Below are 16,303 nucleotides of genomic sequence, written 5' to 3' on the forward strand. Positions count from 1 at the left end.
TCTATTTCTCATAGTTACAATGTTCCCCAACCAACCCGTTGCTACAGGAAGTATCAGAAAATGACCTCATCGTTCTAGTAATATCAACCCAACCAGAATGTGTTCTTCCCTAAAACCTGTTGTAAAGTGGAAACGTAAACAAGTGGACTGCCAGCTTCTTGGTGTATCTGCCATGCTCTGCTCGCGTTCTTTCCCTGTTGCCAAAACTATGAAAGCAGAAGCTGTTTTATTAGGTTGATGCAAAAATAATTGCGGTTTAAAAGGTTAAAAATAATTGCAAAAACCGCAATTACTTTTGCACCAACCTAATATATACCAGCATCAGGGAAAATGCCAGAGCAGCGTCATCTGTTTTTCCTCTGAGTGCCCTAATTTTCGCAAGATCCAACAAAGTGAAAACATTTTCTGGAGGAAAAAATGCAACTAAAATTTATTTGGCACAAGTGGCTTGGCACCGAGTCCTGACGTTATTCTCTGTGCAGAGAAGGGAGCTCATAGCACGTGGCCAGGCCCTAGTCTCCGGGGTGTTTGATCATCCAACCCCAAACTCGGGAATGGTCTTTGTCTCAGCTGGACCTTTGGAAAAATTATCTAAAAGATTTGTGACCCTTGAGCTCGGTAGGACTAGAGATGCAGACCTTTCTAGTTTTGAGTGTTGCCTGTTTGGAAGGTCAGGAGATGTTTTTCCTTCAGGGAATAAAACGATTATTTGGAGAGGGAAGGGCACGCATGGCGCCGTCCAGTTCCTGTGATTTGTGCGCACGCGTGTGCGCTGAGGATGGGTTTCACAAATGGTGCTGCTCATTAGAGGGCCGGCACTTGTTACTTAGCCATGCGAGCCCCGCATCTTTTCCTGCAGTTGGCTCATTTGCAAAAATATGAAATAATTGCAGGACAGCATGTTTGCCGCTCTGACAACTGTGTGTGTCTGTACAGGGCAGTGGGGTCACTTCCCACGTGTCCTTGGGGCCCCTGGTGCGGGCAGCACAGCCAGGCCTGGGGGCTCCATGCTGCCCCGCGGTGTGGCTCAGGCTCGCGCTCACCCTCTCTGAGCCTCAGTCTCCCTTGTGATAGACTGGGGAGGGAATGCGGTCAGCCCGAGCTGTGCCTGGTCAGGGCTGGGGGCTGGCCACGTTGGCGAGGTCACTGTTCTGAGCACCCCCTTTGGGCACGAGAGGTGGGGAGTGAGCTCTGCAGGGCGAGCTGAGCTGCTTCCCAGGAAACGAGCCGGGTCTCGGAGGCGCAGGGTAGTGTGTTCGGGAGCAGGTGGCCACACAGGAGCACAGGAATGAAGGGCGTGTGCGCACAGATGGACGCAGGTGGCACCGGGCCTGGGGTTACGTGCCAGCCAAGGAGCCGGGGCCAATTGTCCAGGTCTTGCTGCCTGGGGCGCCCCTGGGCAGAGCCCCGCTTTAGAAAGCGTACCCAGAGCAAGATGGACCCAGGAGGGAAATCAACAGGAAACAGAAATCCAGGCAGAGGCAGCGCGGGGAGCAGGGGAGCAGGGTGGGCAGGCAGGGGAGGTGGGCAGAGAGCACACTGGAGGGTCGCGAGTTGGGAGTGGCCCGTTAGACAGAGGGCTGGGCGAGAGTGAAGCCCCTGGGGACGCTGGGGTCGAATGCTGAGTTGCGCGCGCCCGGGGGTGGGGGGGGCATGTCCATCCAGAAGCCCCTGGACTGAGAGGCTGGGCAGGAGCGGCAGACCTGGGAGTGGGTGGAGTGGAGTGACAGAGGCAGCTGTGAGCAGTGCACGTGGGTGGGAACAGGCCCCACGTGGGGTGGGGTAGTGCTGGGTGGGCAGGGGCAGTCGGGTGCAGAGGGGACATTGGGGGAGCCCCGAGGAGTCCCTGTGGCGTGCTTCATCAGAGGACAGCTGTGGCCCAGCACCAGGGACGGTCCTGGGGACAGAGGTGTTGAAATGGTGTTTGTCCTCTGGCTGTTCGCAGACTCTCCTGGCGAGAGCGTTCCTGCCGCTTCTCCCAACCGATTTTGTTACTTAATTTCTCACTTCCAAAAACGTCCAGGAATTGTCCACACCCCCCTCTGTCCCCACCACATTACCATGTGCTTTCATGTGCTTGCTGGGGACTCTCCCATGTGAACACGTCGAAGCAACGTGATGTACTTTTTCTAAAAACCTGAGCGTTCAAAGTTTCCACAGAAAAGTGTTCCAATAACTTGTGTACCATTTGAGGCAGCAAACTCTGAAGCAGTCCCGTGGCTCCATCTGGGGTGGGCATTATTGTGTGGTGGCGTCCACCGCAGACGGGCACCTCCCTGAGCGGCCTGTGGAACGGCCCTGCACGGCCTCGAGGGACAGCGGCCGTGCTGGGCATGTCAGTGATGGCAGGGGCCTCTGCCTGGTTACGCATTAGCAGGACCGGTTTTGGCCTTGGCGAGGACCTCGGGTTTGTTGCTGTGTAAATAAATCATGGAAAATAGGAGTGTGTGCGACACCGCCTCTTACTGTTGCTGGTGACGGTCCGTCCTGCTGGGAAGTTTAGGAAGCAGCAGTCTCGAAGGTGCCAGAACAGGCTTTTGTCCGTGTTGGTTTCCAGGGTTGACCTGGGTTTTCAGGGACATCCTGGAGGGCAGCATCTAAGGCTCAGGAATGCCCACTGGGCCCCCTTGTGTGTCCGTGTCCTGGGGCGGCTGTGACAAAGCCCCACAAACTGGGTGCTGAAAACAGGAGTTCAGAATCAGGGTGTGGGCAGGGCTGTGCCTCTCGGGAGCGCCAGGGGACGGTCCTTCCTGCCTCTTCCAGCTCCTCGTGGCTCCTCATGCCACGTCAGTGCGGTCTCTGCCACCGTCATCACCTGGCCTCTCCGTGCATCTGTGTCCTCTTCTGTCCTTTGCGTAAGGTCACTCTCATGGGGTGCAGGGCCTACCCCAATCCAGGGTGGTCTCATTTCGAGACCTTCAACTTAACTGCAAAGACGCTGTTCCCCAGTGAGGGCACATTCACGTATTTCAGGAGTGGTCATGTTTTTTGGGGGGTCATGTCTTTTGGGGGGCCCATGGAAGCCACCACACCTGGCAGGACTCTGAAAGGGGTGCCTCACCACCTGCCTCCCCGGGCCCCCTGAGATCAGCTGCTCGGAGGACGTCTCAGGCCTCCCCACCTGGGCATCTGAGAAACCTGCCTTCTGTCCTGGCAGCCGTGTGAGCTCGGCCGCGGAGCCTGCGTTCCTCAGCCTGTGTGACGCTGGCGTCCTCGTTGGTGGGCTTCTCGGTTCTACTGCGATGAGCAACTGATAGAACAGGCGCGAAATGGCTGGTGTCTGCGGCAGCTCTCAGCAAGGGCTGTGTCTTCCTCCCAGGGCCCCTTGCCCTGCCTCGGAGCGAGACCCTGTGCAGCTGGATCCCTCCTGGGAGCTCCCAGCTGAGAGCAGCTGCCAGGTGCCCTGTGCCCGGTTCCAGGCCCCCTGTGCCTGGGTGGGGGTGAGAGTGTGGACTCAGAGCCACACGGCCAGGCCGGGCCCCTCACCCACTTGCCACTTGCCTGGGTGCCTCCTTGTATCCGTGTCCTCGTTGGAAGGGGTGGTGACACGGGCTGGCAGGTTCTGAGCATTGCCACATCCTGGGATGTGCTGGTCCACAAGAAGCACTGTGTCACTTAGACGTGACGAGGAGCAGAATGCCCCACAGGTGTGGCATCGCGCCTGGCTCAGGGCTAGGACCAGGCCAGTGCCCTCCAGCTTTGCCATGGGTCTTCCTTCCAGCCCACCCCGTCCGTCTATATCCCTGTTACGTCCCTCTCTGCAGCTTCCTGTCCCCCTCCAGAGCTGTGGGGAGGGACACGTGTGCGTGCGGTGGGGACCCGGTGTGAGCCGCCGTCTCACCTGCCCGTCCACAGCAGTGGGGTCGAGGGCTGGGCCGGCCACTTGCCCACCATCTGCCGGAAGGTTGTCCTGATGTCCATGTACATCCCTGCTGACACTGAGGGGACATGCCCCCATCCCATCAGACCAAGCACGTCAGTACCAGCCAGAGGGTAGCCATCATGAGGGGGGTGGTCACACAGAAAGTGGCCCTGTGACCCTGCGGCCTCCATGGTGGCTAGAATAGTGTGGAACTCGGGACAGCCTCAGGGCCGAGCCAGGGAACACCCTCCCCTGTGCCTGTGCCAGCTCGGCCACCACCCCTGCCTTGCCTCAATGTCCACATCTGTAGACTGGGCCCCTCACACTCATTAGCACATGCCAGGTGCTCGCAGGGCCGTCTGTATGGGAGGTGGGTACTTGACAGATTCTCTATTGTCACTTTCCCTCTGTTTCTGTTTCTGTTTTGAAGTCCCCCTGGCAGCATACGAGTGGTTGGTTTGTTACCTGCTCCGAGAGAGTTCCGAAAAACTGAACCAAGAGAAGAGAGCAGGAAGCAACGACTTTACAGCAAGAAACAACTGTCAAGTATGTTTGCTTTAAAAATGGCTTTATATTTATTATTTGCTCCTAATTCCTGTGCTGCCAGGTCTCAGGTAAGCTGAGTGTCCTGGGGGAGGCGGGCCCAGCCCTCCAGCCCCCGGGACCTTGGGCTGTTGCCTGACCTCTGCACCCTGGTTTGCTGTGGGGACCGTGGTACCTCCATGGCTGGCTTGTGGGAGAGACTGGGCATCGTCAAGTGCCAGCAGCATCCAGACCGTCAGCCAGAGCCGGGATCGCTGGAGGTGGACGTGGTGCTGCAGGAGGCTTGGCACCGTGGGGCTGGGACACCAGCCAGGTCCCGACTGATCGGCTGACAGAGTGATGGCTCAGTGACTCACATGAGGTCACACCGGAGCTCTCCCTTTGGTTTTTCAGTCATCCCCCTCCCCAGGGAGCTTTCGTGGGAACGGTCCAAGGGTGGCTTTGGCTCTCACATGGGGCAGGGCTGTCTCGTGTCCCGGGAACCCCCTGTGCAGAAGCAGTGCTCTGAAACACCCTGTGACGCCAGGGCCTGGTCTCCTGTGGTCCAGGCATCCCACATGTCTGCAGTGACAGGTGTTGTTTGGGAGGCCGTAGATAGAAGCTTCTCAAACCGGTGTCATCCCTTCTCCTTGGTGGTGTTTGGTGAGGCTCTCTGTCCTCTGAGAACTCAGCGTCCTCTTCCGGCCGTCTGCTCCGAAGGCCCGGCCTCCTCCTGAGCTGCGACGGGCAGCCTGCAGCCCTCGGGGGAGGCACAGCTGGTGGTGTCCCTAGGGACCTGCTGGATACACCTGCCCATGGGGCGGGAGGTGAGGCACGAGGAGGGAGTCTCGATTGGAAAGGCTCTGGCCGAGGGTGACTAAACCAAAATCAAACCTGTGGCTTAAAAGAAATGAATTCAGTGATGGTCAGAATCAGTTCAGCGACCGAAACAGGAGGTATAAAAATGGTTTTCTGAAATGGGCTGAGGTCACAGCGGCTTGGTCATTCAGACACTGATGGCTCTGGTTTTGTTTGTCCCATGTCACTCCTTTTCTCTGCGTGTCAAATGGTCATTCTTGAAATGGAAATGGAGACTCTCCCCTGAGTTACAAGCCAAGACCCCAAAGGGATGGAGGGCACCAAGGGGGCCCATACCCCACATCCGAATTCCAGAGAGGTGCCCCAAGGCCGCTGGCGATCCCATCCTAGCTGTCCTTCATCCCATGCCAGCTGGCCATGCGGCGCCTGGCACTGCACTCTGACGTCGGAACCCGAGTGGGTGGCTCAGCCGTTTGGATGTAGCTCCCCTGTAGAATGTGGTTAGAGGACTCCGTAACGGCGTTCCAGTGCCACGTATCTGAGGATGGAAAGCCAGCGGGTGTCCCTGGGGAGCGCCTCAGAGCTGACCAGCACTGTAAGCTGAGGTACAGCCCCATGGAGTGGCCGTGGCTATGGACAGGAAAGTGGCCGTGAGGCCTGGAAGAGAAGGTGATGACCCGAGAGGGGGGTCTGTGTTATCCCCACCTGGTCTGGATCACAGAGCATTTAAGAGCGAGTGCTGGGTTATTTCTGACAGCCGAGAGCGCTCAGACCCCTAAGAGACATAGTCCCTTCCCATATGGCGGTTGGAGCAGCAATTGCACCTGAGAAGAACACTTCAGAGAATGTCTGTGTAACCTGGGCGTGGGACAAGCCTTCTTGAGTAAGACAGGAAACTCAAGCTGTAAAAGAAAACTGTCAGCTCTGACTGCATAGACAGTCACCATTTCTGAGCAGCAAATTGTACTGTAAACAAAGTCAGAAGACAGACTGCAGACGGGACACATGTAACACGTAACCAACAGCGTCCCCAGCCGGGAAAGGGTTCTGCAGGGCAAGCGGCAGCCTGGCGCGACACCAGCCACAGGCCCGAGGGGGCGCCACACATGGTTGCTGACCATGAGCCGGCGCCAGGGACATGCAGTTTGAAGGACAGTGTCCAGGGGACAGCGGCCACTCGATATGCTGTCAATGGAGGGTGGGAACTGTTTTTGGGGAAACTTACTGCTTTAGTTAAAATATAAAACATGCTCCCTCTTTGACTCAGCGGAGAAGTTCATTAACTTCCGTCTGCTCTCTCCTGCCAGTAACAACTATCACTTACTGCTCATCTGCTGTGCAAGCCAGATGCGCACAGTAGGGCTTTTAAAAAAACATATGTGTTTATCACATGTTTTTGGCTGGGCGACAACATTACATGTTCAAAGTGAGAAATATAAAAAGGGAGGCAGTGGTGTCTCCCCAGCCCACCTTCCAGCCTCACCACTCCCACCCTGTCCAGAGTTCCTGAGGACGCCCTCCAGAGACATCTGTACCTCAGGAGGCAGATGAGGCTGTTTTCCTCCAAAATGTGTCATTTTACACCGTCGTCTTTGATGGATAAGGAGATTGAGGCCAAGAGAAATGCCCCAGGTCAGCCGGCTCTCCTGTGCCGGGGCTGATGTTGAACCCACGCCTGCCGACTCCAGGGCCCAGCTCTTTCCCCCATAGTGCACGGCTGATGTCAGAAATTGGACAGTGTGGAGTTTGTTTTTTGCCTTTTGTTAACATGCAAATGTCCTCAGGAATGAGGGTGCAGCCGAAATTAAGGCCTGGCTCCCCATTGGCTCATCTTGTTCTTTCCTGGGGCTGGGGCTTATTGGGGATGGGGGTTCATGAGAGAGGGGAGCCTGGTGTTGGGACCAATGTGGAGGAAGGTTGGTCGCAAGGCTGAGGGTACGGCCTGTACCCCATCCTGACTTGAACGTCGGACGGTCCGCCTCTCACTTTGAGTGCGCGCTCTTCAAGCATCAGTTCCAGGATTACTGCTTGTAAAGTGACAGCCGAGCCTTAGCTCCCGACCGGGAAGCGCCCTGGCTGCTGCTCACTGGAGGGTGGCGTGTCGCTTGTTTTCAGGTGTACCACTGCCGCTCCCTGGCCCTGGCGTTCCTGGAGCTCACGGTGCTGCGGAGGTTCCACGAGCACACGCACCAGCCCGGCGTGCCGCCCCCACTGCGGGCTGTGCTCCAGCGGCTCAGCGCTCTCTACGGCCTGTGGTCCCTGAGCCAGCACATGGCCCTGCTCTACCGAGGTGAGGCACCTGCCACCGTGCCCCGCCCAGGATGGGGTGCCCTCTGCCCTGTCTGGGAGACTGTCCTGCCCCGGTGTGGCATGACTCCCACGTGACTTACCCAGCATTCATCGCGTGCTGAGCCTGTGGACAGATAATCCCGATGCCAATAATAAGAAAGCAGGAGGGCAAAGCAGCATCGGGAGGGCGCCCATAGGGGACAGACAGGAGCCGAGGCTGCTGGGGAGGCACCCCCAGGAATGCCCAGGCTGGGGACTGGGAGGGCTTCCTGAAGGAGGTGACACTTGGGCTGATTCCTGGAAGACTGGTGGGAAGACTGGTGGGAAGAAAGGCTCCTCAGCCTCTGTCCATTATCATCCTCCTAAGGAGCCTTTTTGGGCATTTTTTTCCTATTTGCCTTCATGACACAGTAATGCTACGAATATTCTGTGTGTCTGTTCACATCCTGTTTGTATATCTGGGCTTTGTGAACAGTCCATATTTGCCCCTCCCCCTTGCCAAGAACCTACTTTGTCCCCCTTCAGGCTAGTGTTGCCCTGTGGAGGCGGTGAGGGTGCACGGTTAACACAGGAAGGCTGGGGGCGTGCGGGCAGAGGGCGCCGCTGGGTGCAGGGGCAGGAGACCACACCCGAGAAAGAACAACTCCAAGTGACCAGACATAGTTTTTATAGCAAAATTCAAACGAAAGCAGGCCCTACAGCAAATGCATTTTCAAACGCGCAGGGCCTGTTAGACACTGCAGCAAAGCCCGCAGCAGTGTGGCAGGCGAGGCTGAGGAGGTGGGCCTTGCACCTTGTACCTGGTGGCTCCGACGGCCCCTCGTGCCCCAGGCCACGCTCTGTGCTGGGGCCCCTGCTGGCCCGCAGCCCCACGCTCTCCCTCCATCACCCCAGGCATTCCCAAGCCACCATCCAGGCTTCAGTCTCCTACAATCTGTGTCTTGTCCTCAGAAAGAGCCCCGCCTGCCTGCTGAGCCCCTCTGCCCTGAGCTCCTCACAGACCCCTGTCTCCTAGATCCCGTGGGCTGTGCCTGCCTCGTGCCGGGCCCTCTGCTCCTGCAGCCCCAACTCCTGGTGCACGTTCAGTGAACTAGTGGAAGAGGGACATCAGAACTCCGGCCCAGCCCCTGCATTCTTGCAAAGGGGTCGCAGCTCAGCTGGGCTTGGGGGGGTGACAGTGACATATTTTCACACAAAATGGGCTAATTTGGAAAGCTGTTTTAGAATGATTGCTATTTGTGGGTGATTTTGGACTTGGGGTACCAGACCGCAGGGTAACCAACGTTGTACTTACAGGTGGCTACTTTTCTGGTGAGCAAGCAGGTAAAATGGTGGACAGTGCCATCCTGGCCCTGTGTTCCCAGGTGAGTTGTCATTCAGCTTTGCATTATCGCATGACTTAACCCGTAATCCCCGTATGTTAGTACCATTCAGCCCGCTTGCCCCCTTCCACGCACGCAATGTTTAGCAAAACAAGAAAATTATGAGAAAACATGCCTGTGTCAGCAATTTCAGGAATAGAGTAATTCGGAGGGAATGCCTTAGACTCTGTGCACATTCAGCTCACTCTAATTCTCACACTTTTCACAACCACATCGATAATCCTTCTCCTGCACATTTCTGCCTCCGATTTAAATTCAGTTCATGGTATTTCACTTTTTTAAATTGTATTCTTTGACCCTTGGCACCCAGGAAACTCCAATGGCCCCAATTCCCACTTGATGTTCTGGTGACACTCTGTCCAGTAGAATGTCCCACAGGGAGGGACACGTTCCGGAACCACGCTGTCCCACAGGTCACCACTGACCATGGGGCCGCTGGCAGTGGGACTGTGGCCAGTGTGGCTGAGATTGTAATTTCCTTTCATTTAAATTTAAAGTGCAAGAGCCACATGTGCTGTGGCCACTGTCCTGGCAGTGCTGCTGCACTTAGCTGAGTCGTGACTCGACTTTGAGGGTAGGAAGTGAATCAACGCCCTGCCAGCACCCCAGCAAGTGCCCTAAGTGACAGTGACGTGCCATTTCATTTCTCCGTCAGCCTTGTCAGAGCTGATGAGTTCCAGGTAACATCTCTGATTGGTTTTAAGCCTCTCCCAGATTCGTTTCGTAAGCAGCCATCACTGTCTCCCTGTGTTCTAAGGTGTGTCTATACCTGCAGTGCACAGGTGTGGCCACCTTTCCTTTTCCCACAGTAAAACCAGCGACAGGAAAGCATTTTCCTCTCTGTGGTCCTGGGCGAGTGGCTAAGCCTAACGCAGCCACGTCCTGCTCCACCGGAGTTCTCACTGAGGTCAGCCAGGTGGGGGCGCCAGCTCCGTCCTGTGTCCCATGGTCGCCAACTCAGCCCAGTCTGCCCATTCACTGTGCACCCGCTGGACGTTGCCGCCCAGGCCCAGGCGAGCAGTGAGGTGGAGACCCCAGGCCCAAAAGCTGACGCTATTTCCCGTCGGCCCCTTAGGCTTAAGGTTTGCCAACTACCTGTCCAGACAAGGGCCTTGCTCTGCTGGTCTCCCTGCAGGGGGCTGGCTGGTTCACCTGCGCCCCCGCAGGCAGGGCGTGTGCTCCTGTCCTCTGTGTGTGTGTGTGTGGGGGTGGGGGGGGTGCTCTGTGCTGACTGATAGCTTTGGATCTGTATCGTTAAAAGCTCCCCTATCCCACTGTTCTGTTCAGCATGGCTGTGGCGTTTCACAATGATTGTAGAAAAAAAATTTTCTTCACATTTCAAGAACATTCTTGGGAGCCTTCTCGTCTAAATTCCATATTGAAGATACTTTGTATAACGGGATAGGAGAGTAATAAAAGTGCTGCGAAGCTAAGAGCGCTCCTGTGAGGACTTTTCCAGGTGCTTCTAAATGCCTTCTCCCTTACATGTTCTGAACATTTTTTCCTGTGTTGAAACAGTCACTGCCCAGGGTTCAGAGACAAATCTCCGAAGACAGTTGCCAGTGAATGAGCTGCAGAGTCATCACTTTTATGAGCAGTTCTACTTCGTTGGGAAAAAAAACACACACACACATACAAAAAAACTTTAAACATAAAACGTTGGAAGTGCTGAGTGAATAGCAACATGGTGAAAATATTCAGAGGCACCCCAAGGGACTCTGACGGGCCAATGAGAAGATAAAGCTTGGGGAGTCCAGCCCCGCGCCAGGGTTACTGTTGCCAGTGGGCCGAGCAACAAACTCTGGGGCTCTGTTCCTCCGTGGTCGCCATGGAGATATCTGGGTGTTGCCAAGTGAACGGACTTTGTTTTCCAACAGCTGAAAGATGATGCAGTTGCCCTGGTGGATGTGATCGCCCCCCCTGACTTTGTCCTGGACTCACCGATTGGCAGAGCCAATGGCGAGGTAAAGGGCCCCCTCCCTGTGCCCGGTGAGGAGCCCGTGTGTCCGAGTGCCAGCTGGGCCGCGATGGGGGCCCATGGTAGTTACTGCAGTTACTGCAGAACTACTCCATGGTAGTTACCCCAGGAGTCTCCTGGCACCTGCTGGGAGGTTATCAAGTTTGGGCGGCTGTGGAGGGAGCGGCCAGGACAGGTTGGGGTAGTCACCGGTGACTTCACCATCCCCCAGAGCCTTCCTCTGAGAGATGGGCTGGTAACTGGGCCCTTGCAGGGCTGTGATGCCAAGGTCAGCATGGACCTGTGCGGAGCCCCGGGCCCTGCAGCGTCTTTCTCCCTCCCTTCACACTCCCCCAAGGCCCTTTCCAGGCCTGGGTCTTCCCGACATATCACAGTGCTGGCTCCTGCCCCGCTGTCAGCAAGTCCACTCACCCCTTGCACCGGCACTCCCTGGAGGCCCCCGCAGGACTCCCTGATCTGCTCCCCTCCCCGCAGAATGATTTCTTACAAAGCAGATCCGGTCAAGCCACTCCTCTGAGCCCTCCACCTGCAGTTGCCTGTACCTGCAGTTGCCCCATCCTTTCCTGCACCCCGGTCCGCAATGGCCTGTCCGCATGGCCTGTGCCTGGCTCTCCAAGGTCATTTTACTGCCTGGTGCTCCTCCTGCCTCTGGCCTCCAGCCTCATGGGCCTTTGTTCTTCTGCTGGGCTGGGCTCGTTCCCACCCCAGGACCTTTGCACCTTGTTTTCACTGCCTAGAGCACTTCCATTCATTTGGTTCTAAGCTCAATGCTGCTTCTCAGGTCTTCTCTGGCCTCCAGCTGTAATGCCCAGGCTCGCGCCCCCCACTCTGTCCTCTGTGACCCTCATGTTGCTCTTACTGACCCCACATGCATTTCTACATGACTTCTCTGCCACATGGAGATGCCAGAGCTGGGTGAACACTCGCAGGTCTGCTCAGCACCTCCCAGCACAGCACTCCCTACAGCTGTTGTCCCATGTTGCTATGGGGACATGGCTTTTCCAAGTGTCGAAGTCACTTGCCTGAGATCTCATAGCTGTCAGCTGTGGAACAGGATTTATCGCCACTCGACCCCTGACCGCCAAGGTCATGTTCTCTCTGCTGAGGCGTCTGCCACCAGCTCAGGCTCTGTTTGAATGGACAGTGAGCATATCAGGGGACAGGAGCCCTCCTCTGTCTTCAGGGGACACTGACATCGGGACTTTATACAATCACAACAGCCTACCCCAGGAGGGGCAGCTGCCCTGACCTCTGCCCGGCCCAGGCCAGCCTTGGGGTTGGGACGAGGTACCGGGTGCTGGGGCAGTTTCGTTCTCCACGGGTGAAACCGTGACACCCACATAGGCCAGGAAGCGGCAGAGCCAGGATCCAGGTAGAGCTCTGTCTGGAAAGAAGACAAGACAGTGCCCCTCAGGCCCCGGTGTGGCCAGGGCTGCAGAGGAGGCTGAGCTAAGCCCACAGAAGAGGGACGGTTAGCAGGCCAGCAGGTGGGTGGGCATTTGAGGAGGCAGAACAGTGGTGCCCGACACAGAGGGCCTGGAAGTGGCGTCACACAGGGACCCTTGAGCACACGGGAATGGTCACCTGTCCAGAAGGGGCCAGAGCGGCCGGCTATGGAGCCTGTGTCTGCTCTGCAGAGGGCAGCCCAGACGAGGGGCTTGGGGTGGGGAGTGAGGGGGAGAGGAGGCCGCCCCTGATGGGGGCCCCTTCTGAAACCAGAGCCAGTGACAGGACGGATATGCTATGCGCATGTCTCCCAGTTTAAGGACTGATGTTTTAACCACGTGCTACTTAGTAAGAAGTTCATTTTAAATGAACAAACGCAGCTGTAGATGATGCGAGACAATCACTACATGAAGCGTAATGCTCCAAATTGTCACATGTGACCTCGGGTTTATGACGCATGGAGAAAAAGCCCATGTCTTGTCTCTGGGAGCCAAGAAGAGCAGCACGTTGGAGCGGCCATCGCTGCGTGCATTTAGCAGGTGCAGGGGGAGTGGTTTCTAAGTGAAATTGGTCCACATCAACCAGGCACAAAATAGGCCCCTTCCTGTCCCTGTGGCTTATCTGGCCCCCGGGCTCGTGGCCTGGGCACTGACTGCTGGGGGCATGTGAGGGCTCAGCCAACAGTTGATGTGATTCATGACTGTCCTCTCAGATGGCTAGTGCTCTACGTTTGTCCAGCGAGGTGACTCGGCTGACCTCCCTGGAGGAGACGGCTTGTGGGCCCAGTGGGGCAGGCAGCCAGGGACAGTGAGCCAGGTCTGGTGGCCCAGGGGACTCAGGGGCCCACACAGCAAGGCCAGACTAATGGCTGTCATCCTGCTGCCCAACTGCACCTCCAGCGTGCCAGCCAGCAGCCACGTGGGTGCCCGGAGACAGACCAGCGCAAACAAGAAACGTAGACTCGCAAAATTCCACCATGGCCACCGTTGGTTAGGAAGCAGTATCTGCCCTGGATGAGAAATTCCAAAGAAAAGGACGAGTGGGGAATGCTCCTAAATGCACTTGATGGATATTTTATACTTGCATTTTGCCAATTGTTTTCTGCTGGGGGAAAAAAGGTTTACGTGTATATACATTTACGTCATCTTAAATTTTTTTTAAAAAGTGAGAATTTTTTAAAAGGAGAGAATTTCCTGGGTTTTAACAAGTTTACAAAGGGAGTTGCATTTGCACGTTTGGCCATCTAAGGAATTTTTTTTTTTTTATTAACGTGTGTATTTTTTACAGCTCTATAAAAACCTCTGGACCACCATCCTTCAGGAAAGCAAAGTGCTGGAGAGGCCGTCATGGTGGCCGGAATTTTCCGCCAACAAGCCGGTCATAGGAAGTTTGCGATCGAAGCTGTAATTTCTCCGGATGCGTCCAGCTCAGTCGCATTAAGCCAATGAAGACACTGACCTCAAATTCCAGTTCCCAAAGGTCCTGGAAATTGCCAGCCTCTGAACATGCACCTCTGCCCTTAACTGGCTGGCTGTCCTGTGCCCCCGAGGTGGGGCTGGCCCGTCTGGCAGGGCCCCCGAGTCCCCTCAGAGGGGTCCCCCCAAAGTGCTTTGTGATTTGCTGTGTGAACAGAAAACCTATGCCATCACATCCTCCCGATGGACTGTTGACTGGATAATTAGAACTTTGCACATCCCGTTTTTAACTGCGGAATAGAAAGCTGACTGCTCATAATTAGGGATTTTGGGTCAGCCAATGTTTTACATTCATCTGAGGTTTTTACAGAGCGCTGCCGGCCTGATGCTTCCTTAACTACCTACCTTTCCGTGTAATAAAATGACAGCCTTACTCATCTGCACTGCAGACCATCTGAATGGCATCATTTAAGATTTTCAAGGAGAAGAAAATCAGTTTTCTTGCTTTCTTGTGTGGAACTAAGCGTTTCCATCAAAGAAACTTCAAAGAAAAAAATTTGTAACAATTTGAATGGTCAATCTGAAGTCCTGGCCTCCAGGTGTGTCCACGTTACTGAATCGGTTTGTTCCTACCATCGGTCATTCCCCAGGGCTCCTCGGCCTGCAGAGCGTGTGCTCAGCAAACCCGTTCACGTGTGTGCATGTGTGCGCCTGCCCTCTGCACAGCCCACGTCTGTGAATGCCCATCCGATCAGTGCGACCAGATTGAGGAGGTAGATGCACGCCTCCCGCCAGGTCACTCGTATTTCCAGGGTCAGGACGACGGGCTGCTGGTTTGTTGTCACCCTCAGCCCCACCTGTGTCTCCCTTTGGCCGTTGGGTTACACTCCTTGGTCTGTGATCAGTCCAGGAGGCCACAGGTCACCTTGGAGCCCTGCAGGTGACGTGACCCTGGTGCCTAGAGGGCACAGAGTAGCACTGAACAAGTCATGACCGGTTCTTGTTTTTCAAAGTAGCCCTGAGAACCTCTGAGCACAATGAGGGGCAGGAATCTTTTTAAAGACCAAATTTCCAGCTCTGGAAATGAAGGGGGTGGCTACTTGACTTCTTAAGCCTGGTTTTCATGCCTAGAAAAGGGATGTGCACGCACACACACCCCACAGAGCATCCAGGGGCATCCGAGTAGGGATAGCGGCTAATTTGAATGAACATTAACTGCACGCTGGAACTTTCTGCCCATCTCACTGGACCCTCAGACAACTGTGTGAGCTGAATTATATTGTCATGCCTGTTGCACACATGAGAAATCTGACTGCCGTGGGCTAGACGGCCCGGAAACGGCCGAGCTAGACCAAGCTCCCAGGCCTGACCCGAACCCCTGCACGCACCCTGACGTCCAAGGGCGCCAGCACACCCTCAGGGCAGGCACGTGGCAGGCCCTTGCTAGTGTCCGTGTTACAGTTTTAACTAGGGAGCAATCCCACTTGAATTTAATATATCTCTGGGTGGGTGGTTTCCTTGGTTTTAAAGAAACCCTCCATGTTTTTGAGGGCTGTTTCGTCCATTACATTCCTCGGTGCCTCCTTTTAGAAAGATGGGAACAACAGACAATATTCCAAACCCTTAACAGTTTAGATGGGTCAGTCTGAACGCAAATCCCAACAGTAAGTCAGAGGAGCCCGCTGATGGCAGGAGGGCTCCGTTTCTCGTGGAGGCCGCCTCAGGGGCCCCCGAGGCCCGGCCCAGGACAGTATGTGGCCCTCAGCTGGGCTCACACCAGTTTTATCAGGTGTCCCCTTTAGGAGAGGGACGTTGTGGGCTGGGCTGCCTGACCCAGACCCTGTGGCTTTTCTCAGTGAGGAACTGGCTTGTGTGGGTCTTCCGACACTCCTGCCAATGGCGTCTCGCATGGCCCTCCCGCCTCATCTCACCCCTTCAGGAGCAGGCCTCGGGTCCTCGATGAGTGAGTGACTGAGCCTTATCGGAGCATTTCTGGGTTTTCTGTTGACCTTGGGTCAGGGGCTGGGATGCAAACCCAGGTTCACTGGCTCCAAAGCACACTGGATCGCCGCTGGACAGAAACTACAGGCAATTTGCAACTGATGGGCTCTTTGAAATGTATCATGTGATTCAAGAGGTCAGGGTCACTGCCATTTTATGCCCTGTCTGGGTGTTCTGCTGTGAGCTCTTCTTTCTAGAAGTTTCCTTCCCTCCTCCCTCTCCACCCTCAGGCGCTTCCAGCCGCATTTCTAGACTGAGAACCAGGACACACCAAGCCTCAGAACAAGTGTGGTTGGTGGGTCTGTCTCGAGTGTTTGGGGCAGGCAGGAGGTTAAAGGATGCCCTAGGGACTGTTACGGAATACAGAGCAGGAGGACCTTGGCATGTACACGCCTGAGCAGGACACCTGGCCATCTGCTGGCTGGCTTTCAGGGTACGTGCGCCCGCCTGTTTGCAGCTGAGCCGCTGGGACACACGAGGAGTAAAGGTTTAGAACCAGGCAAATAGATCCCCAGGGAGGGTAGGCTGGCCCAGGCAGGCACCCTGCCCCCAGGAAGGGCACTGGGGGGCGGGAGGCTGCGGTCTGGCT

The 16,303-nt window shown here is 55.8% G+C and overlaps 1 protein-coding gene across 3 annotated transcripts in view; it reads left to right on the forward strand.

Annotated features, from left to right (window-relative positions):
- ACOX3 (acyl-CoA oxidase 3, pristanoyl) overlaps positions 1 to 14,156 on the forward strand; it is a 38,536-nt gene extending 24,380 nt beyond the window's left edge. For all 3 annotated transcript variants that reach the window (XM_074320743.1, XM_019711493.2, XM_074320747.1), the window contains 5 exons: positions 4,293 to 4,408; positions 7,319 to 7,493; positions 8,789 to 8,856; positions 10,752 to 10,838; positions 13,586 to 14,156. In XM_074320743.1, the coding sequence (XP_074176844.1) occupies positions 4,293 to 4,408; positions 7,319 to 7,493; positions 8,789 to 8,856; positions 10,752 to 10,838; positions 13,586 to 13,705 (566 nt within the window). In that variant the 3' untranslated portion in view covers positions 13,706 to 14,156. The remainder of the gene's footprint in view (positions 1 to 4,292; positions 4,409 to 7,318; positions 7,494 to 8,788; positions 8,857 to 10,751; positions 10,839 to 13,585) is intronic.
- The last annotated feature ends 2,147 nt before the right edge of the window (positions 14,157 to 16,303 follow it).

The sequence above is a fragment of the Rhinolophus sinicus genome, linkage group LG02 (assembly GCF_036562045.2).
Source record: "Rhinolophus sinicus isolate RSC01 linkage group LG02, ASM3656204v1, whole genome shotgun sequence".
Taxonomy (NCBI): Eukaryota; Metazoa; Chordata; class Mammalia; order Chiroptera; family Rhinolophidae; genus Rhinolophus; species Rhinolophus sinicus.